The 24,301-nt window shown below is 37.9% G+C and overlaps 1 protein-coding gene across 1 annotated transcript in view; it reads left to right on the top strand.

Moving 5' to 3' along the window:
* Positions 1-8,594: 8,594 nt before the first annotated feature.
* Positions 8,595-24,301, top strand: part of SLC25A12 (solute carrier family 25 member 12) — a 91,201-nt gene continuing 75,494 nt past the window's right edge. Inside the window, exons 1-2 of the mRNA XM_026492562.3 lie at positions 8,595-8,899; positions 9,853-9,906. Of these exons, the coding sequence (XP_026348347.1) occupies positions 8,888-8,899; positions 9,853-9,906 (66 nt within the window). The 5' untranslated portion in view covers positions 8,595-8,887. The remainder of the gene's footprint in view (positions 8,900-9,852; positions 9,907-24,301) is intronic.

Raw genomic sequence — 24,301 nt, 5'->3', positions numbered from 1 at the left:
CATACCACATCTAAGAGATGGATTAGAACTTCATAGCCATATAGAATTCTGTCTGATGCAATGCCCTACCACCCCTTCAAAGTTCTTTAGTATGTTTAAGGAGAGTGAGATTTGTCCATATGCTATTGAGCATTTGCTTTCTGTGATTCATGCCCCTCATTACCACTCATCATGTTGTGGGTTATACTCATTTAACTTCTTTTTTTTTTTTTAAGATTTTATTTATTTATTTGACAGAGAGATAGAACACAAGCAGGGAAAGAGGCAGATGGAGAAGTAGACTCCCCACTGAGGAGGGAGCCGGATGCAGGGCTTGATGCCAGGCCACTGGGATCATGACCTGAGCCAAAGGCAGACACTTAACCAACACCCAGGCACCCATACTCACTTAGCTTCTGTTCCCCATCTAGAACTCTGAGCCTACTATGTTTGATGAAATGATAGTTTCTTCTGCCACATGGATCTTAGTGAGGGGGTGGTATGAGGAAGGCACATTTCCCATTACTGTGCTTTGATTTTCTTCCACACCATCAATACAAAACTTCTTTATATATAATTCTTTATTGAAGGGTTGGGAATGATTAAATGAAGTATAATTGCTGACTCCCTATTTTATTCCCCATCCCTATCCTGTGAACCATCCAGGTAAGCCTGCCCATCCAGGATGATAGAAGAACAGGATGAGCAAATAGTGACTGTTCCTGGGGTTTCTTTCCAGGTACTGATAGTGAGGGATAATACAGGAAAGACCATGTAGATGTGTTACTCCATGATTTTTTCCAGTGCTTACTTACCAGAGTCAGGGAAGAAGCAGCCGATCTGTGTTACCCAGAAACTTCCTCCAAAGTGCAAGCTATAGTTAACTGTTTTTATATGTAGGTTTATTCTTGTCTTTTCTGGCATCTTTTGCAGGACAGAGACATTATGTCATTGTCCTCTATGACTTAACTCTTAATTCCTGTTTATTTCATTTTCTTCTAGTTTTTCCTTATTATATTGTCATTACCTTAAGGTGGTATTCTGTTGTCAGGGCTACTGGGAATGGAATACGCAGAGGACAACTTTGAGAACTTTAACAGTTCTCTGTCAGGTTTCCTTCTGTGTTCTCAGCTTCGTCTTCTTCTGTTTGAAATGCGATCATTCCACATTTCTGCCCGGTTTTCCTCTTTGATCTGTCTCCTTCCAGAAGGTGTAACTCTCCAAAATCTACCTGTTTCATACTGTTTCTTCAGAACTTTCTAAATTAAACTTCTTGCTTATTAGTCTGATCAGTACTATTCAATACTGGTCAATATTACACTATTTCTTCATAGTAATTCTTCAGAAATTTATTCCTATGCAAACCCCAGTTCCTAGCTTTCTTGTCTTGAGGGTTGTGGCCCTCTCTTCCTCAATGAGTCCTTTCTTTAGGTCTCCCATTACAAATATGCCCTCGCCTTTTTGGAAACTTTCTACTCAATGGTTGATTTCATCCTTGTATCAGTTCTACTTCTCCCAATAGGGCAACCAATGACACAATGATCCTTTGCAGGGTATTTCCCACCAAAGTCTTGAGTTTCTCAGTCCAGATTTACACCCTGGTGTACTTAAGCAGAAGAGTTCCAGGGTAGGCTTTAGATTCAAAGTCTGGTACCTTCTAAGACTTCTGTCAGTATGTTATACAGATAAACTTCCACATGGGGTTCCTGGGTGGCTCAATTGGTTAAGCATCCAACTCTTGATTTTGGCTCAGGTCATGATCTTGGGATCCTGAGATGAGGCTCTGTTCTGGGCATGGATCCTGCTTGAGATTCTCTTTCTGTCCGTCTGCCCTTCCCCCAGCTCCAGCTCTGGCACTCTCTATCTCTCCCTCTAAAAAACAAACAAAAACCAACTTGCATTTCTTCGGAGTTTTCCTATGGGTAACTATTAGACCAAAGAAGCATAAACACACAAACACAGCTCCCAAGGACATATGATTACTGTCTGGATCCATGTTAAGGAGGACATTTTTTTCCCTCAGTTCAATGCGGTTTTCAGAGATTCCCCTGCCTATAATAGAGATACATTATTTGTCAAACAGTTTCAGTTTCCTTTCCCTACTCTCATACAAGGCCTTTTTTTTTTTTTTTAATAAAAAACAAGTCCCATTACAATTTCTAGCCAAACAACAGAATTATGTACCTGAATAGTCACCTTGAGTAATGCAAAGATCCAGCACAGTTTTCCGCAATATTTTATTATGAAAAATGTCAAGGGGCGCCTGGGTGGCTCAGTCGTTGGGCGTCTGCCTTTGGCTCAGGGCGTGATCCCGGCATTCTGGAATCAAGCCCCACATCAGGCTCCTCCACTGGGAGCCTGCTTCTTCCTCTCCTGCTTCCCCTGCTTGTGTTCCCTCTCTTGCTGCCTGTCTCTCTCTCTGTCAAATAAATAAATAATAATAAAAATCTTTAAAAAAAAAGAAAAATGTCAAACATATGGAAAAGATGAATTTTTACAATGAATTCCCATATATCCCTCAGTTAGGTATTACCTATCTACCCCGTCCCCATTCATCCATCATCCATCCATCCATCCATCCATCCATCCATCCATCCATCCATCTCTGCATTCATCAATTTTATTTCTTTTACGGATTTCGAAGTAAATTTATGATACTAGTTTTTTCCCGCCTAAATACTTCATTAGATAGAATTCAATATGCATGATTTTTTTCTTTTGAGGAAAAATTTACACATGATAAAATATATAAACCTTAAGTGTACATTCCCTAAGTTTTGGAAAATACATACACCTCTAATCTGAACCCCTAGCAAGACATAGACTATTACCATCACTCCAGATAGTTCCCTCAATTCCTATCTTCCAGAAAACATGTTTTTTTTTCTACCTTAGATTAGTTTTGTTTGTTCTGGAACTTTACATAAATATACTCATACCGTGTATGCCCTTTTGCACTATGTAATTCTATGTAAGGCTTCTTTCCCTTAGCATTACATTCTGTAAATATACCATAGTTTATCCATTCTCCTATTGATAGACACATAAGCTATTTCCAGTTTTTGGCTTCTATGAATAAAGTGGCCATGAACATTCTTGTACAAGTCTTTTTACCCACATGTATTTTCATTTCTCTTGGGTAAATATCAAAAGGTAGAATTGCTAGGTCATAGTGTGGGTGTATGTTTAGTTTTATAAGAACCTGCTAGATCTTTTTCCAAAGTGATTATACCATTTTAAACTCCCACTACAAGTGCATGAGAGCTCTCGTTGCTCCACATCCTTGCCAGCATCTGTTTTCAGTCTTTAATTTTAGCCATTCTAGTGGGTGTGTAGTGCTATCTTTTTACTGTGATTTAATTTGCATTTCCCTGATGGCTAATCATGTTGTGCAGTTTTTCATGTGCTTATTGGCCATTTGTACATCTTCTTTTGTGAAGTATTTGTTCAAAACTTTTTAAACTAGGTTGCTTATTTATCATTGAGTTTTAGGAGTTCCTTAAATACTGGAATATCAGTCTTTTGTTGTATATATATACTTCTTAGGATTTTATTTATTTATTGGAGAGAGAGCATGAGAAGGGGGGGAAGGGAGAGGCATAGGGAGAGGAAGAAGCGGACTCTCCGCTGAGCAGGGAACCCTACGACCTGAGCCAGACGCTTAACTGACTGAACCACCCAAGCACCCTGTTGTACATATGTTCTGCTAATTTTTCTCCTAGAGACTGTGGCTTGCCTATTCATTTTCTTAATGCTGTTGTTTGATGAGTATAAATTTTAATTTTAGTGCAATCTAATTTATCAATTTCTTAATTTGTTATTGCTTTTAATGTGCTCACTAAAAATCCTTTACCTTGGTTATTCCGGAGTCATTTGTTGAAAAGACTCCTTGCCCCATTGAATTGTTTTAGTACCTTTGCTAGAAATCAAATGACTTTATAATTTTGTATCTATTTCTGGTCTCTCTAATCTCTTCCACTGATCTGTTTATCAATCCTTATACCAGCCAGTACCACACTGTACTGATTTTTTTAGCTTTATAATAAATCTTGAAGTCAGGTACTGTAAGTCCCCTAACTTTGTTATTTTTCAAGTTTGCTTTGGATATGCTGAGGACTTTGCTTTTCTCCTGGCACAATTTTTAAAGTGAAAATTTTTTCTTTACTTTGGACCAGATCCCAAGCATCCTTCCTTGTCTACCTGTAGACAAGTAAAAGTGAGGCAAAAACCAGATCCAAGTAAATCCCCAGGGATTGGTAGAGGTGGGCAGCTCTGGGATTGAGCAGATATTTATTGTCCCAGTTATATTCTTTTGATTGGAACGGGAATATGTGCAAACCACAGACTTTTTACCCCATTATTACCTAAAGCTGCCTTGGCCTTTGGCACATGCAGAAGGTTTTGGTATCATTCAGCTGTATTCATTTAAAAAAAATCAAAATAGCAGTTGCCACAGTCAAATATTCTACATGCTTTGGGAATCATGCTATTATTTTTCTTACATTTCCTATAGTTGCAACAATGAGTTTAGTGCAAACATGAGTCAATAAATTTTTATTAGCTAGGGGCGCCTGGGTGGCACAGCGGTTAAGCATCTGCCTTCGGCTCAGGGTGTGATCCCAGCGTTCTGGGATCGAGCCCCACATCAGGCTCCTCCGCTATGAGCCTGCTTCTTCCTCTCTCACTCCCCCTGCTTGTGTTCCCTCTCTCACTGGCTGTCTCTGTCAAATAAATAAAATCTTTAAAAAAAATTTTTATTAGCTAAAATTTAGCTCACTCTTAATCACGACATTAGAGTATTAAAAGCGTTAAAGTTCATCTAGTTCAATCCTCCATCTGATCATAATGTTTTCCACTAAATATCAGCTTACACATGACTAGTATAGTGATAAAGCCCTTGCAGACTTAAACATCTAGAGCAGCTCATTCCATGAATTCCTTCCCAAATCCATTAAAAAGAAAACTGTTATTACCTCCACAAGGGAATAAAGAAGACTGTGGTCCAAAAATAAGATCACTGTCATCCCTGTCGCATAATTTATAGGACTCAGAGTCAGACTGTGAGGCAGATAAGTTCAGGAAGATGTAACTGCAAAAGTCCAACTATTTCATCTGATTTTTGATACCCTACTCTTTCCTCTCCATCAAAAACATAATTTATTTCAATAAGACCAAATGTTCATAGAGTATAATACTTGTACAGTATAGAGAAGTCCTAAAATATCTGATAGATAAATTAGTATCAATAAGTGGTTTTGGTTGAAATAATAATTTCTGATTGATTGATTTTGAGGTCAGCCTATGAAGTAGAACATAATTTGGTCAAACTTGGACACCTAACGCTTCATATTTCTCCCTAGCCTACCCCTTGCCATTTCCCCATATAGATTCTTAGCAAGGAAGGAGTTAAAACACATTTTATAAAATTTAAGTTTTGTGGTATTTCAGTAAGGTAAAAAGAACCATTTTAAAATTCTATTAGGTCAAGACCAATATATACTTAAAAGTTCCAGATGTTCAAATATCCTTTGTGTGTGTGTGTGCCAAAGTCTGATCATGCTATTTATTTCAAATATTTTAAGTGAGCTTCATCTTGATGGGAAGCATAAAAATGCAGCTTATTCTTCGTCATAATGATTGTATATGTACTTTTAACCTAGGAAGAGCTTCCCTCTTGGTTTAGTCAGTCAGTGATATCCTAATGCTCTTCTAAGTGTTTAATACACCACCTGGATTTACTCCTTGCAAGATGACATCCACAGTAGCTGTGTGAGATATGGAAACAAGAACAAAAATGTATTCGTGTCAGTAAAATAATTGGAGGAGGCTAGAAAATAAACAGAAATGGTATGTTTTTAAAGATGGAAGGAAGGCCAGGAGTTGTGGCAGGACAGGCTCATTGGAAATTGTCTCTTGTTTTAATTATTATATTTTAGTTTATTAAGACACTAGGCATTAGTGTAATTCTGACTTTCACCCACAAAGTGACTGGCTGGTTTCAAATTAATATATGTAAGCTGCTCGAGAGTTAGAAACATGTTTCTGCGGGGTTGTCTAGTAAACCCATGTTTTGGTTTTGCATTTGGGGTAGTATATTATTTTCATGGACAACAACTTCACAAACATATTTAAATTCCCAGCTCAGTCAAGCTACATATTGAATCTTTTATTAAATCAATTCTAAAAAGTGACTATTAATGGCAATGTGTTTGCAACTAGTGTTTAGCCTTTAACTTCCAATTTTGCTTTCTGAAATGTCATTCTGTATAGACTGTTTTAATTATAAAGTTTTCAAATTATAGTTGTTCCAGAGTTTTAAAATTATTTCTTGTTTACAAGCATCATTTGGAATTTAAGTAAAGAGTTATAAATTACTTTATTGGCAAGTAATTTTAAAAAACTGTGAAAAGTTTTGAATTATTTCTACCACCTTTTCCCAAATATATTGTGAATATTATTTCACAGGTTTGTCTTTTGATATCCCATTTTCTAATAAGTTTTCCTTCAACCCTGATCATCTGCAATTGAGGCAAAGTTAAGTTTTAATTTGTTTTAACTTTTGATAATACTGTTCGTCAATCATTATAAAAGAAGGATAAATCACAAAGCTTTTCAGAGGAGCTCTAACTCATAGACTTTCATATTCCTTTAAATACTTAGTTTATTTCTGTATAGTTTATAATTTTAATACCTTTATCCATTTTATTGTTATATTTGGATAGATAAAAAATCTAGCAAAAACCACCTTTATTTAGGGTATCTGAGCTTTTCTATTTTTTCTGTATATCAGCCTTATTTAGTTTTAAATTATTACATCATCTCCATTGCAACTAGATTGGCACTAGTGAAGCTCTTGGACTTGCTCAAAGATCAGCCATTTTTTTAAAGGTATATAAAATATATACATACATATATAATTTTTTTCAAAGATAGCCTATTTTTTTAAAAAAGACATTTATTTGAGAGAGAGAGAGAGCGCGCGCACACGAATGGGAGAGGCAGAGGGAGAGAGAGAGGATCTCAAGCCAACTTGGCGGGGTTTGATTTCATGATCCTGAGATCAGATCTGAGCTGAAACCAAGAGTCAGAAGCTTAACCGTCTGGGCCACCCAGATGCCCCTCAGCTATTTTTTTAACTCAAGAAAATTTTCATTGTGGCTTGGTGCTTATACCTAGGAATTATTATGATGGGCTGTGTTAAATGTGATGTCTTCCTCTGTAGGAGTGGCCAGTCTGACCCTAAATTTTCACTCTAGCAGTATAGATTTGGTCAACAACGTGTTCCAATAGGAAATAATTCTTCCATTTTAAATAAATGCCTTCCTTCCCTTAAGTGCTTTTATTCAAACTGAGGAACTTTGGCCTACTAAACAGACATTCTTCTCTTGTAAAGTAATGTAAAATAAACATTTTGAGATTCCTACTTAGAGAAACTTCAGGAAATAAGAGAGAGCAAAGTATCAGGGACATTAGATGCTAGAAGAACGAAATATGAATTTGTAAATCCTTATGTCCAATAACATTGTTAAAAGAACTTCGAACAAACTGAATAAATAGATGTAATAGTTAAATCAACTGCAGTACGAAAGCTCATTATAGTACTAGCAATGTAGCATTCCTTATCAACAATTTCCATTTGCTGCTCCTCTTTCCTCATTTCTATTAACTTGGATAAATGTTATGATTAGTGAGAGTGGAGAAAAGGCAGGCCTCCTGTTAGATCCACCATTGGAAACTTGGAAGAGGGTGGAGAGGGATTACAGAACTAAGTGAGATTAAGATAAATCTTATGTTGTTAGCCTTTTCTCCTTCTTCTTCTTCTTCTTCTTCTTCTTCTTCTTCTTCTTCTTCTTCTTCTTCTTCAAACAGGAAGTATGCCTGTAGTCACAAACAAAGAAAATATACTTAAGGTTGGGGTTTGGGGAAGCATTGACCATCTGTAAGATACTAGAGGTTAGGGACTATATGTTATTTTTGTGTTTTTTACAAGCAGGACTATGTCTGGCATATAATAGATGCCCAGTAAATGTCTGTTGAGTGAATCAGTCTGTGGTTCAATATAGTCATAATGGCAAAATTCGGTTTTAGAGACATTATTTTGGTTTACGTTAGAGCTACTACTTAGGCAGGGCTGGCAATGGTTATGTATGGGCAAGTCGGGCCAGGATTCAATACTAGTCCTGTCGAAGACAAATGGATTATTTTCCATATGCATTTGTGCCCACCTCATTGCACAAAGGATTTGGGTGATTAGGAGTGTGGAGTGAGCCTACTAATAAAGCTTTATAATAGGACAAGAATTACAAATGTATTAAGCATATTCATCTCATCCCAACTTAAGGACGTATTTATCGTTATGTTTCCTTAGGTTTTCCCCGGAGTGCGTGGTCCCCCATGTTTTTTATTGTCAATATTAGCCATTTGTTGTGATTAATGCAATTATTATTATTATCATCATCAATGGGGCATGTCATTCGATCCGTCGAAATCTTGCTTAATCTGGATCCTAAGCGTTCCTTTAAATCTCAGGAGAAAACGACTTTGGCTGAAGTCGGTGCCCAAAGCCACACCCAGTAAGAGGCCTTAAGAAACCTGGGGCTTTCCTGGCGGCGACTCAGCTGTAAGCAACCACCCTGCGCGTCGGAATCCCAGGGCTGGCACTCCAGTCTTCCCCGTGGGAGGCGCGTCCTCCTCCCCAGCGAGGCAGGCCGTCCGCCCCGGGTCCAGCTCCCTTTCTGGCGGGGATTCGGGGGCCCCCTTCCCGCCCCGCCCAGGGCTCATCTGCATAGGGACGCGCGCGGCGCCGGCGAGCGGGAGGGCGGGCGCGGCCGGGGAGGCGGCGCGCGCGCGCGCCCTGACAGCTCGGCCCTGCTCGCTCACTCGCTCGTCCCCGGCTTCTGAGCACAGCATGGCGGTCAAGGTGACTCTCAACTCTCTGCTGCTGCCTTTATTGCATAAGAGACATTCGGGGGACCTTTCTAACAGCCCCTCACCTCTTACCATTTCCTTCTTTGCCTGGTTCTTAGATAGCGTATCCTGGGGCTCCAGCTTGCGGGTGGGAGAGCTGTGTGGGGCTTGGACCGGAGGGAGAGGATGCCCGGCTGGGGGAGGGGAAGTAGGAGGGATTATGAGTTGGAGGGGCTTCTGAGGACCGCAGGTCAGTGAAGGAAGAGTAGTGTCCTGCTCTAGATGCATGGGATTGTGAGCCCGGACTTGGAGGGCGTCAGAAAGGGAGTAGGAGGAAGTGGCATGTAAAGCCGGGGATACCTAAGGCATCTGTGTATTGCGGTGGGGGAGGGGGTGAGTAATTGAGTAATTTGGAGCTTCAGTGGGGCTGGGGGCAGTGGTTGGCATTTGTGCTGCAGGTGGCAGGATGTCGAAAGTATCTGGAAACGTTGTCGCAGCTTTCATATTTTGGGTTGGGTGGAGAAAGAGAGGAGGTTATTTTCTGGATTGCTTTTCATGGGGAAGAAAGGCTGCTAGGCCAGGCGATTAATTTGGGTGTTTCAACTTTTTTGTTGCTCTGTTCTTGCTGACTTCTTGATTTGGAGGGGGGTGGTTGCTATTGCGTTGCTAGTGGATGTGGAGTAAAGTAAGAGATTAATCCTCACTGCCCTCCCTTTCCAGTCCAGAGGAAATCTGGGAGATTTGCTGTATATTAAGCTCTTCACGCCTGTATTTACCCCCCCACCCCGCCCCGTAGGACAGATCTACAATTTGACAGGTGTTATCAATATTAGTACTTTTGGTTTGTTTTAAACTAAATGCCCTTATAAAAGATAAGACAATTGATTGTTAGCGTCTGCGAACTCTAATCTGAACAGATTATGTGGTCTCTAGTAAAGCATTAACTGGCTTTTTTCCCCCCTACAGGTGCAAACAACTAAGCGAGGTGATCCGCATGAGTTAAGAAACATATTCCTACAGGTAAATTGGCTTATGTAGCATGCTCTTATTGGGGCAAAAGAAATATGTAAATTTAATGCTTTTCAGGCCTTAACTTTCAGGATTGTTCTATTTTCATTTATTTTTAAAAACATGGATTGAGAAATATAGCTTAAAATTATTTTAAGGTTTGAATATTTTCTTTTTTATTAAGGTTTGATAAAACATTTTCCTCAAATTATTGTTTTTTTAACATGACTTAAAGTATGTAAAGAAGGACACTAAAAAGAATTTCTGGCTTCCCCTAAGCACTATGATCAACATTATATTTTAAAATATATTGACGCTCTTGTGTAATTGCTAGGTATGTTGATTAAATTTCTCAAAAGTTGCAAGTTTATGGTTTTCCTCCTTATAAGCATTTTTTATGTAATTTGTTACAGAGATAAGAATATTATAGTTATTGTTAATTTGTGTGTGTCTTTTCTCCCTCTGCTTATTTATATTCATCAGTTTTGTTACAAAATGTTACTGTCTGCAATTCTTGCAAGGACCCACCTACTGCTAAGTTTTTAAGATCAGCAAGTTGGCTGTAGACTTAAAAAGTTGGCTTAGTTTTTTGTTTTGCTTTCTTTTCTTAAATTTCAGAAGTTTCTTAGGCAGGAAGTTGTACTTAAGAAATAGATGAAAAGGGAGACAAGCTAAGGTGTTCCACCAAATTGCTGTTTTTCTCTGAAATATTCTTTTGAAAACTTTCTATTCTGGACCTGGGTTCTTATATAGAAACTTTGACCTTGGGCAGGTCCCTGCTCGGTATTTGTTTCCTCTGTAAAATGAGAGGTGATCTCCAAGGTTCCTTCCAACTCCAAACGTCTATGATTCTATATTAGGAACAGATTCTAACATATGCTGATCAGCCTGGAATAGATGACATTTTTATCTGAGGCATGGATTGCTTAAGCTATTGTTGGGGAGGAGGCTGCATAGATGACCATACATATGTGTAGTTCATGAAAAAGAATTAGCAAAAATTGAAATCTTAGATTTTATAAAATCTGATAAAGGGAAGCATCATATCCAGAACGTAAGTAATTGTAATGGAAGTGATCTGTTTATGGCTTGAGACCTTTATTCCTCACCAGTATTCTTGGAAATAGTGGGAAAATATGTCAGTATTAACCGCACTGTATGATTATACTTAGTTGTTTTGTGAAATGTTCGTGTGATATAGTTAATTTTTTTTAGATTAACTGCAGATTAAGTAGGCATGGAAGAAATCAGTTGAAATGATGCATGATGTAGTGAAGGTGTCAGAAACACTAGGTTCAGTTCCCAGTCCTGCCTCTGATCGTTGTACCTGTAAGCTACCTGTCTGGCCTTTCTGGGCTTCACCTTCTTGCATGGGACTCAATGGGACGTTGGGAAATCGAAATTGAGGTCCTTCCAGCTTTAAAAATCCTGTGTGTGGGGGTGCCTGGGTAGCACAGTCAGTTAAGCAGCAGACTCTTCGTTTTGGCTCACGTATGATCTCAGCATCATGAGATTGAGCCCAATGTCAGGCTCTGCTTTCTGCGGAGAGTCTGCTTGGTTTCTTACCCTGTTCCTCTTGCCCTACCCTCTGCTCTCTCTTTCTCTAAAATAAATAAATAAATCTTAAAAAAGAAATCCATCATTCTGCACGGATTTCTTTTTTGGGGGGAGGGAGGATAGAAATATAAGGAGAGAGCTGGGACTATGCCTAGCTTTTTGACAACTTTTAAATCTTATTATCTTTTTTTTGGTAGGCTTTTAATTTTTAACTAATATCTACACTCAATGTAGGCCTCGAACTTACAACCTTGAGATCAGGAATCGCATGCTCTACTCACTGGGCCAGCCAAGCATCCCCTTATCATTATCTTCTTACACATTATTTTGGATGATGACCTTATTTTATACTGAAAAGTTGTGGAATTTATAACAGTGCATTTAGCAATAGTTATAAAGCATTGACCCAAGAATTATTGATAGATAGGAGATCATATATATTTACCTTCAGCCGCTGGAGAGATATAATATAGTTAGTTGAATCAATTTGAGGACAGTTACCAAGTAAGATGGCAGATTTTTTTATTCCTGTCTTGAGTACTTCCAACTATAGTTACTTGAAGCTATAGGACATTGTTTAGAAACAGTTTTATATAAGAAGCATGTGGTTCATTAATATTTTAGAGGTAATAGGCGAAAATACATACTAACTACATATTTCTTAAGCATTAATTTTTTAATTTTTTTAAAAGATTTTATTTATTTGATAGACACAGCGAGAGAGGGAACACAAGAAGGGGAATGGGAGAGGGAGAAGCAGGCTTCCCGCTGAGCAGAGAGCCCGATGCAGGGCTCGATCCCAGAACCCTGGGATCATGACCTGAGCCAAAGGCAGACGCTTAACGACTGAGCCACCCAGGCGCCCCTATATATTTCTTAGCATTTAATATATTTACCCAAAAAATATTTAGTAAGGACTGTTTGCTGTGTGTGCAGTTGTATTTAGTTTAGCAGTAGACACCAGTTGAATAATCAAAGAAGATTGAGCCAAGATGTGAATGGTAATGGACATGTGACTAGCTCCTCTCTCAGACGCATTCAATCTCTAACAGGTTGTGGTTGAGGGAGTCAAGAATAATGAAGTCAAATGCATAGCCTCTGGTAGAGCAATCAAATCTTGCCTGGATCAAAGTGGCTATAATAATAATGACAATGGCTAACTTTTATTGATCATTCTGCACTGTGCTGGGCAATGGCCTAATGCATTAAGGGTATTACATTAATTTTCATAACAACCCTAGGAGGTAGGGTTAGAGTCCCTGTTAAATAGATGAAGTTAAATGACTTGGTTAATGTCATTTAGTCCTTAAGTGGTGGAGGCTAGATTGCAATCAAACTGCAGAACCTGTACTCTTAACCCTTACACCTGATCACTTGTGAGGTCTCAAAATGGGGGGCAGTTAATATTTTGAAAGCTAGAGGTATATGAGGGGCTAATGGTAGCTGTGTTTGTTAAGTTAAAGGAAAAAAACCTGGTTACTTAGGTGCTGGAAAAAAAAAGTGCCTTTACACTGTAACTACCCAGAACATTTGGCCAGTGAGTTTGGATTTGAAACAGTAGGGAGGCACTATGGGTTTCTGAGTGGGCAAATTGAAGTGGTGAATTCTGACAGCTCTTTGTGTATGTTGGATAAAGTGTGGAGAGGTTGGAAGTAGGTAGGGAGATCAGCTAAGAGGCTATTGAAATAATACATGTGGGAGATAATGACCTGGAGTGGCTGATGGCTGGGGAAATGGAAAGGAAGGACAATACCAGGGACTTTGTAAGGGATGGATCCATTGAATTTGATATTCAGTATAAAAGTAAAGGAAGAAGTAGTGAATCTGGATAGATGTTAATTGATAAGGCATCCATTTGGGAATTTTTTTGGAGGGGAGGGCCGTTTAAGTTGGGATGTTAAATAAATATGTCCCAATATGTTAAATCTGTCAGGTTTGGAGAGAGTCAGAGTTGTATAGGTGGTAGATAAATCCTTGTGGTGAGGGGATTAAATATAAAAGAAATAAGACCAGGAATAAAGGACTGATTAATAAGTGGTATCCACAATTGAAGTGGGAAGGAGGAGGAGGAGAACAAGGGAGAATCATCCCATGGGAGTTTAAAGTAGTTCCAAAAAAAGGATATTATATAGTCAAAGATTTAAATATAGATTATTGTTATTAGTGTATTTGGTTTTGGTAGGATCTGGGGGCCACTTGAGTTCAGGATCATTTGAGCTGTTTAAAGACTACAAAGAAGATTTAATTTTGAATTTTGGAATACAATTGAAAGCTTTTTTTTTTTTAAAGATTTTATTCATTTGTGAGAGAGAGAGAGAGTGCGTGTGCACGAGTGGGGGGTGGGGCAGAGGGGAGAGGGAGAAGCAGACTCCCAGCTGAGCAGGGAGCCTGATGTGGGGCTCCATCCCAGGATCCTAGGACCCGAAGATTGTGACCTGAGCCGAAGGCAGATGCTTAACTATCTGAGCCACCCAGGGGTCCCTAATTGAAAGCTGTTTTTTGTAAAATTTAGATTAACTCTCTAATTCACAAATACTCATTTGTTTTTGTCAACAGCAAAATATTCCTCTTTGAAAGTGCTGGTCTCTCTATATTTCATGGAATTATGTGTGCAAGTTTGTGAGAAGGACTTTATAAAAGTGAAACATTATTATTTGGAATATAGGGAAATAGGTTTATTTTTTCTGTGTTCATTATTTCTCAAATTTTGATGAGTTATATTTTCTAGTTAAAAATAAAGAACAATAATATTCACTAGGATCCTGCTTTTTCCTGTCCCCTACAAATTCATTAAATTGGAGCACAACAAATGAATTCATATGTGTTAGATTGTGATATAATTTTACAACCAGTTGTCAAGCTAAGATCTTACTATTACTACCCTTACAGCTGTCATTTCTTGATTTATCTCTTCTTTTACCTCTCTCACCCACACACTATCATTGACCCAATTTTGCTACATCAGAAATATACAGTAGCGCAAAGGAGACAATAGAAGCAATGAAGAGGGAGGTAAGGTGAGGATAACAGGAATGTCACAGGCTGTTTGTTATAAACCTGACAAACTTCAAAATGAGGAGTTAATCTAGTCTATGCTTTGTGGCAAAGTAGGTTTATCAAAAACTGTTTTAAGTGAATTGTTTGTTAAGGTCTTTTTTTTTTCGGTTGACTTTTTGTTGTTTATTTATCAGTGTAGTGTACGGTAAAAGCAACACAGACTGTATCATTATATGTTAGATTATAAACATGCTGCAATATAGAACTTCAAATATTTTGATCCTGTTTTTTTCCCTTTTTTTTTTTTTTTTGAAGATTTTATTTATTTATTTGAGAGAGAGCACAAGCAGGGGGAGGAGTGGAGGGAGAGGGAGAGAAACAGATTTCCTGCTGAGCTTGGAGCCTGACATGGGTTTTGGGCCCAGGACCCTGAGAGCATGACCTGAGCTGAAGTTAGACGCTTAACGACTGAGCCACCCAGGCGCCCCATCCTGTTCTTTTTCTCACTGTCACCAATGTAACAAGATCCTATCCCACATAAAAACTATGAAAATTCATTTTCTTCTGTGTTATTTTAGAGAAGAAGTGGAAGAAGATGCTGCTAATGTAAAACGAAGAGTGATTCTTCCTTAAGGTTTTTATGATAGCGTATTAATTTTTAATTGAAAGAAATATCCTTTTATTCAATAAATATTTGCTTATGTACTACATATATATTTATTTTTGGCAATAACCTGGGGCTGAGAAGGGAATTAAGCAGGGCTTTTAGCAGAAGATACTTCCACTTTGTTGGAATAGGCATTAGGGCTATGTTTTCAAAAACATGAAATGTGTTCTACAAATGATAACATCTGAGGCCCAATGTGGAGGAAAAAGGTGCTCTCATAGGGTATTTGTGGAAACAAAGACTCTTTGGAAAGCAGTCTGGCAATAGTTTAAAATAGAAAGAAGATACCATTTGAAACAAACAATCCTACCTTTGGGATATTTACCCCAGAGAAATAAAAATACTCATAAGAATATATATGTACAAGGGGCGCCTGGGTGGCTCAATCGGTTAAGTGGTTGCCTTCAGCTCATGTCATGATCCCAGGGTCCTGGGATCTAGTCCTGAATCAGGCTCCCTGCTCAGCAAGGAGTCTGCTTGTCCCTCTCCCTCTGCCCCTCCCCCCTGCTTGTGCGCACTCTCTCTCTCTCTCAAATAAATAAAATCTTAAAAAAAGAATATATATGTACAAGGTTGTTAGTTGCGGCACTCAGTTGTTCCTTGAGGGGAAAAAAAGTGGGAAACAAGAGAAATGTAATCGAAGGGGAGTGGTAGAAAAATTATGAAATAACAATCCCATGGAAAATTACACAGAACTAAAAAGAATGAGTTAGGCCTATTATAGCTGATTTAGAGAGATTTCTAATGTACTATTAAGTGAGATAAGAAAGATGTAAATAAGTGTATATAGCATGATTATAGTTTTCTAAAAGACATTTCATATATGTTGTATGTATATTTACACACATATATATGCTTATAGAAGAATTAGGGGAAAATAAAAAACAAAGCCTTGATGTATATGTATTAGATTTTGATCAAGTGAATAATTTAAAAAGTAAGAATTTAGCAGTTCAGAACCTGAAGTTAAACGAGGACTTCCAAGACTAAATTGGGTTGAATAAACCCAGTATGAGACACACAGAAGGGGATCTATAGTTTTCTTAGTCATACTGATTAAGGGTTTTCACCAGTTCTTTAGAATATAGGCATTGAAGATGATAGCCTTTATCTTTAGTATATTAGTATTTGCCATAAACTATATAGAGTTTTCATTAAAAAAAAGGGTTATGCATTAAGGGCATACTCACACCATAGACTTTATCCTTGAGTCAACTGAAAGATTAAAAAATAATGGAAAAGATGAGAAGATTACTGTTATTAAATGCCATGTTGTGTTCTACTACCCATCAATATATTTTTAATTGTCTACCATGTGCCAGGCTAGGCATTGTGCTAGGTTTTGCCTTTATAGATTTGAAAGATTTTTTTTAAAAATTTACTTATTTGAGAGAGAGAGAGAGGGAGAAATCGTGCACAAGCCAGGGGGAGAGGCATGGCGAAAGGGAGAAGCAGACTCCCCACTGAGCAGGGAGCCCCCCATGGGGCTCGATCTAGGAACCCCTGATTATGACCTGAGCCAAAGGCAGACACTTAACCAACTGAGCCACCCAGGTGCCCCTACCTTTATAGATTTTAGATAGAGGATTTCAGTAAAGGTAAAACCTCATATTCTAGGTAGCGGTGAGACAGACAATAGCAAAGCCCACAGACTTGGAAAAAAAACAAAAGGTAGCTGCAGAAGGTGACAAGTCCAATAAGAAAATAGAATGATGGAAAAGGCCATCATTTTTCAAGAGGGTGGTCAGTAAAGACCCCTGAGGAGGTGATATTAGAGATGAGACTAAAAGGTGGGTAGAGAGAATTCTGAACAGAGGGCTCACATGTCTAAAGGCCTAGATGTGGATACGGGTTTCTTATTTTGGGCAAACAGAAAGGAGGCCAGTGTGCCTGAAGTGTCAGTGAGGGAGTGAATGGCCTGCAAGAGATGAGGCTGAAGGAGAGCGACATCAGGCACGGCCTTGCTTGTAAGCCACGGAAAATGGATTTTTTTTTAAGAGCGTTGTTGAAACTACTGAAGGTCTTTCACCTTGGAAGTGGAAAAATTCAATTTACATTTTGAATAGATCATATTGAAATGTAAACTTTCTTGTACATATCTGTGCTTTCTTGTGGATGACTGCTTTGTGTAGACTGTGATTCTTCCAATTTAATTTCCTCCTGTCCATGGAGTTCTTAGAATATCTTGAGTGAGGCCTCACTGACTCCTTTTCATCCAGGAGACCAGTAGCTGGAGCCTACAAGGGCTTTGTAGTCTGACCTAGATTTGAGTCCTTATTTGATCTCTTTTTGCTGTATGACTGTAGGTATTTACATTAGCTTTGGAGTCTGTTTCCTCATCTGTCTGAGGAGGGATAACTACACCTAGCACATAGGGATGTTATAAAGATTAACCGAGGTAATTGGTAAATGATGCCTGACACATGGGGCTTAGTTCCTTTTTCCCTTCCTTTTCTTCTGAGATGAAGATTTTTCTTTCCTGAATAAGATCTGAGTCCTTTGTCTTTCCCAGATAACTGTGCTGGACCTATAAAGTGACTAAGATGTTAATATGTATTTATGATTATGTACATGTAATCAGCTAATTACTCACATATTTGAGACATACACCTGAAGATCTTTACAAATCCCCACATTCAGAAATACCACCATAAGAGGTGACTTCTCTCAAGTTTGTAGGTTCCGAGAAGTGTTATAGCCATGGTCTAAGATTGAGAGACTATGGAAGATATGTGTAGAGGTTTTTTTTGGAAACTTCAGCTGCTCAGTCTGGAAGAGAGAAGGAATAATAGTCCAAGTAAACTTGGAAATACCAAGACACAGACCTAAAAGAGACTTGTAATTCATTCTTTGTGTGTGTAACTTAAAAATCATTTCCCTGTTCTGTCCAGCTCTCTTTTACTTAATATTACTGAAGTTTCTGAAGCATCATTCACCGAAACCAGTGCCATGGCCACTATTGGGCTTCTAGAACTGTGCAAATGCTTACTTACTGAATCACAATTACATCTCAGGCACTATTGTAAGTATTTTATACAAATCTTTATGGTTAATCCTCAAAACAACTCTATAAGGTAGGAACCATTATTATTCCCATTTTCATAGATGAGGAAACTGAGCCCTAGAAGGGTTAAGTAACTTGCTCAAGGCTATACAGTAAATGGAAGAGACTTGCTTTATGTATTTCAAAACAACTTGACTTTTTTAGTTAATATTGTTTGGAGATATGGGTATGTTAGTACATATGGAATCATCTTATTCTTTTTCTGTTGTCTTTTAAAAAGGCTTTTTTAATTATGGAAAATTTTAAACCTATATAAGGTTAGAGAAAATAGTATAATGCATTACCATATATCCATCACTCAGCTTCACCAACTGTTGTGGCTAATCTTGCTTCATCTGTATTGCAGCTGCATTGGATTTTGAAGCATTTCCCAGACATTATATCACTGCATACACAAATACTTTAGTATCTCTAAAGGTGATGACTCTGAAAACCATCAAACCATAATTCGATTATTACAGGTAAAAATATTCCTTAATAATGTGGATTTCCATTCAGTGTTGAAATTTCCCTGATTGTTTCATTTTTTTTAAAGTTGCTTTATTAAAATCAGGATCCAAGCCATGTTCATACATTACATTTGGTTGATCTGTCTCTTAAATCTTTTAATATTTTCCACTCCCTACCAAGATAAAGGTCCTTTTTTCTCTGTGGCAAAAATCTTGATATTTAATCAAGGCTTACCAACATTAAAGCATTCTGTCTCCCTAGGAGCTGCACCTTGATTATCAAAGACATGATTTGCCCAGGCTTACAAATATATATGCTCCTTGTATGTTCCCATGGTTACTTAGACCAAGAGATTGAAGTATTATGTTAAGAACAATGCAAATTAATTATGCAACTTAATCTGCCCTGAGAAGCATTCTAGTTTGAGTTATTGAGTTCTCTGGGGTCATTATTTTATTTCCAAGGTTTTTGGCCATTTTGAGGGGAAAATTGTTTTGGTAGACCTAGTTTATTACGGTAGCTTCAGTTGATTTCAGTGATTAACAAGGGTCTTGTACCTCCATGCTCTGTTAGGAATTGCATTGTTTAGTAGCCGACAGTAGGACTTGATATAATGGACAGTAAAAATACATATACTAAAGCAAAAAGAAAAATAAGCACATAATAGTTCATGGAAACAAGCTGAGTTAGAAAGCAGACTTTTGGAGAACTTTTTTTGCAAAATCAAATAGAAGGTTTGTTTCTAGTGTATGTGAAATATCCAACAGAAAGTGCTAGTTAAAATTAGATGGATGGGACGCCTGGGTGGCTCAGTCAGTTAAGTGTCTGCCTTTCGCTGGGGTCATGATCCCAGAGTCCTGGGATTGAGTTCAGCATAGGGCTCTTTGCTCAGCGGGGAACCTGCTTCTCCCTCTGTATGCCACTCCCCCTGCTTGTTCTTTCTCTCTCTCTGACAGATAAATAAATAAAATCTTTAAAAAAAAATAAAAAAATAAAATAAGATGGATAAAATTGTCTTTTCCTAATGCATGTGTAGTTGATTTTAGTAACTATCAAAAAATTCTTGTATCACTAATTAAAATCTTTTAAAAAGTGGCCATATGTGTTAAAATTATTTTTCAAAATATTATGATAGATGAATTCCACATTGACTGTTATGACAGTGTTAAACAGTGTTTGTGTGTCAGACCTGTTGCAGTCTGCTCCTCATGCAGAATGCTCGTGTAGTTAAAGGGCATACATTCCGGACTAAATTTGGCTTCCGTTGGGAGTAAGAGCAGTAAAAATGACAGCAAGAGAATTAGCTTTGTATGCTCAACTCTTCCATTGTTCATGTATTCATTTTTCTGTATGGGAAATGCTTTATCTGATATCTGTAATCACCAAACTTTGCAACATTGTCATTTGAGAGTTACTGAAATTAAAAGGATATTGAGATCTGAAAATGTTGGTTCATCTCAGTTGGAACAAAGTCATGGAGCAACAGTGTGTTTTGACTCATATTACAGCCACGTGTTGGATAAGCAGAGATGAAGCTGGCTAGACCAGAGGACCGATGTGGTAAACCCAAGAATAGTGGAAGCCAATCCCAAGGAGACCTTGGTTTGGAGGAAGATGAAGAGTTAGAACAATAACTCCTTCATGCTTGGGCAAAAGCAGAATAATTAAATAAGCAAGGAGGGAAATTGAGACCCTATGCTTTTCTGTGTTTCTAAGCATTTTAGAAGAACTTCAGTATTTCAATATGCATTAGTTTTACAGTTTCCAAGTACTTTGGTGTTCAAGATCTCATTTTCCCCCTTATATCAAGACCGCTATCTTTCTGTACTGTTTTGTTAGAAAAGAGGCTCAGAGAAGCTGTGTTTCACTCAAAATTGCACAGGGGATTAGAACTCGTTTTATGACCCTGGTTTCGGTGTCCATCATGCCACCATCTCTGAGCTACGTGAGGGTAGGAACTGTGTTTTTGTGATTTTTGCATCCCTAGTACCAGGCATAGTGTCCAGCCCACAATTGGTACTTAATGTTTTTTAGGTGAATGCAGAATGACCTGGAAGATTTGATATTAGCAGGTTTTTGGTTTAAAAAGCAGCACTTCTGAATATATTACCTTGGTTTTGGCGTGCATACTTGAAAAGAAAAGCCTTGATACACTGTATACTTTTTTTTTTAAAGATTTTTTTTTTTTTTTAAAGATTTTTTATTTATTTATTCGACAGAGATAGAGACAGCCAGCGAGAGAGGGAACACAAGCAGGGGGAGTGGGAGAGGAAGAAGCAGGCTCATAGCTGAAGAGCCTGATGTGGGGCCCGATCCCATAATGCCGGGATCACGCCCTGAGCCGAAGGCAGACGCCCAACCGCTGTGCCACCCAGGCGCCCCTTTTTTTAAAGATTTTATTTATTTATTTGACAGAGAGATAGCCAGCGAGAGAGGGAACGGAGCAGGGGAGTGGGAGAGGAAGAAGCAGGCTCCCAGCGCAGGAGCCAGATGTGGGACTCGATCCCGGAATGCCGGGATCACGCCCTGAGCCGAAGGCAGATGCTTAACAACTGCGTTACCCAGGCGCCCCTACACTGTATACTTTTAAAAAAGTAACCAGCTTAATGGACACAGCAGATCAGAATTTTTCTTTGTAATCTCTGGGAAATCTTTTAGACATATAAAATATCAAAGGATCTATTTGTCTTTGAACTTAAACCATTTAAACAGGTAATTTGTATCATTTAGATTATTTGGGTTTTTTACTCATTTGTGTCATTGAATTTTAAGTTAACTTTCTTTTCCTCCTTAATAGAAATTTAGGATTGTGTGAAAACTCTTAGTAAAGTCTGCTTTATAGTAACCTGTGATATAGGTTAAAATTTGGTAAATTGTTAAAGGATTTACTACTGTCTAACTTAATTCAGTCAAGTGAGACCTTGATATGTTGATCTGTTGGCTTGGTAGGCAAAACATTTCTAGATAACAGGATCTCATTTGGAGCTAGAGGTAGTTCAGTGTAAGTACAATAATGTAAGTGCATATATCTGTATGTGAAACCCTACCATCTTTTATTGGCAATAACGATTCTGATCTTTCATTAAGATGCATTTTATTTCTCAATCTTCAGAATATCAAGACTTTTTTAAGCACATGTGAACTATACTCAATGTAAATTTAAATATTTCTGGAAATGTCAAAGCTATGTGCACTTTTACATTTAAATACTTGAGTTGGATTTGGAAAAAGTTTAATCAAGAAAATAAGTCACCTATTTTTGTTTGGATACTGTCAGCTACTTCTTGTCAATGTCTTTCATGTGTCCTTGACTTGCTTCCCAAGACGGATTTACAACTGCTTAAGAGACATCTTTGAAATGGCAAATGATTAACTCTAAAGTTATTTGGAGTATGGATATAATATTTGGTCAATTTCATTTAAAGTAATTTTGGTTCACTCTGAAATGACAGGAACAAAATGGAGATGTTATTATGAAACTAGTAAGTTAGTTGATATATTAAATTTTTAGCATAACTGTTAGCATGGGAGACCCAAAACTTTGTTTTACATTGCTTTTATTGTTTTTAGTATAAATATGCAACTCATTTTGGTTAGCAGAAGGAGGTCTCCGTATGGCCCCTTAACCTTTTCTGATTTCCAGCCTTTTGTGTTACTCAAGGCCACATTTACTTTGTTTAAAACATCATTATCCAGTCAATTAAAATTAACATCGAAAGTAATGAAGTTGTTTAAAATAAACAGGTCATTCTTATTTTAAAAGTATTTTAGGGGCGCCTGGGTGGCACAGCGGTTAAGCGTCTGCCTTCGGCTCAGGGTGTGATCCCGGCGTTATGGGATCGAGCCCCACATCAGGCTCCTCTGCTATGAGCCTGCTTCTTCCTCTCCCACTCCCCCTGCTTGTGTTCCCTCTCTCGCTGGCTGTCTCTATCTCTGTCGAATAAATAAATAAAATCTTAAAAAAAAAGTATTTTAAAATATACTTTTGGTGTAAACATATCACCTGTTTTCTTTGTTAACATAATACCTAAAATGTTTTAGCATCTTGACTGACTGCGGGTAGATTCTAGTTTCAGTTCTATACTCCCTCTTCTGTTCTGTCCGTTCAGGCAAACAGACTCACTGACATTGCCGAGTAATTGTCTCTAATTTAATGAGTTAATTAGTTAACTGTCTCCTGCAAAAGTCAAGTACTGACTCCTTATGGATGAGAAGACTTGTTTTTTTTTCCCTCTGAGCAATACACTTTATCTTTCAGTTCAAATCAAGTTAAAATAGACTAGGAGAGTTGGGGAAAACACTAGCAAAATACCTCAGGGTAAGTGATTCTCTGGCATCATTTATAACCCCAGATACTGGCAAAGCCTGTTCCAGTACTTGTCAACAAAAGCATTTGTTTTCCTTGTTGGCTGCTGTGTCCTTGGTTTGTGCTAAGGCTGCTCTATTTCCTGATAAAGTCAAGAATGTTGTGAAATCCTGGTGATTCTGTAAGTACAGTATAATTTCTGTGTGTGCGTGTGTGTTCTGTGTGTAGTGGTGGTAATCCTGGCAGTCAAATTCAGGTATTAGTGTTAGATGTTAGACACGTATGTGGCAAAAAAGAAAGGGAGGATTAGTTGCCACATTTTGCTAATACTAACTCTGAAATGTTTTCATATTCTCTTTTTTGAAAACTGACATCTGATTGTGGAAAGCAAGCAGCTCTCAAACAGTTGTAGAGAGAACAAAGATCTCCATAACCCATCTCTAGTGTTGTGTTTTGTTTTGTTTTTTTAATTTTGCATCTTGTGTTTAGTTCTTCCTTCTTTTAAATTTTTCATAGGAGTCACACCCAGGATTCCTTGTTAAAGGTCGTGAGCATTCGTATAGTTCTTTATATATGATATGTATGTGTATGTATATTGCTGAATCGCTTTTCAAAATTACTGAATTGGAAAAAAAACAACACGTACAGAATAATATAAATAGTTATGCTATCATTTGTGTAAAAATAAATGGGTAAGAATATTCATGCATATTTGCAGGTATATACATTGGCATGTATATGCCTATATCTCATATATAATCATTTATGCTTAAAACATCTGGAAGGATATACAAGAAATTGCCTCTGGAGTGGGGTATTGAGTGACTGGGGACAGAGGTGTCAGGAAAATTTTTCACTGTATACCCTTTTGTGCCTTTTGAATTTTGAATGGTGTGACTGTAACATTATGAAAATCATTAAAAAAAAAAACATTAGCAAGGGGTGAAAGTACCCATTGTTTTCTTATTTGCACTCCCACCCCCTTGGTTCAGGCCTCATCCTCTTTCACCTGGATCTTCAGTAGCGGACACTAGGTCTCCCTGCCCCCAGTCAGTTTCTGTCCTCTCCAAACCATCTTTTCCATTGCCACGAGAGAGAGCACAGGTTGAATCACATCTCTGTCCTCCTCTAAAATTTTTAGTGCATCACATGGCCCACAGAATGGAGTTCAGACTGTTCAGTTTAGCATTCAGAGTCTTCCATCATCTGCCTTTTTGGTCTCACCTTCTGCATGCTATCTTTGTATACCTTCTCTTCATTGCCATTTCCTTTTCAACTAACTCTCTCCCCCCAAAAAAGGAAAAAAAAATATTTAAAAATTTCTATATTTGTTCATATTGTTTTTCTTCTTCTTTTTCTTTCTTTC

Source organism: Ursus arctos, unplaced genomic scaffold, assembly GCF_023065955.2.
Source record: "Ursus arctos isolate Adak ecotype North America unplaced genomic scaffold, UrsArc2.0 scaffold_1, whole genome shotgun sequence".
Lineage (NCBI taxonomy): Eukaryota > Metazoa > Chordata > Mammalia > Carnivora > Ursidae > Ursus > Ursus arctos.
This window is presented reverse-complemented; position numbering and strand designations above follow the sequence as displayed.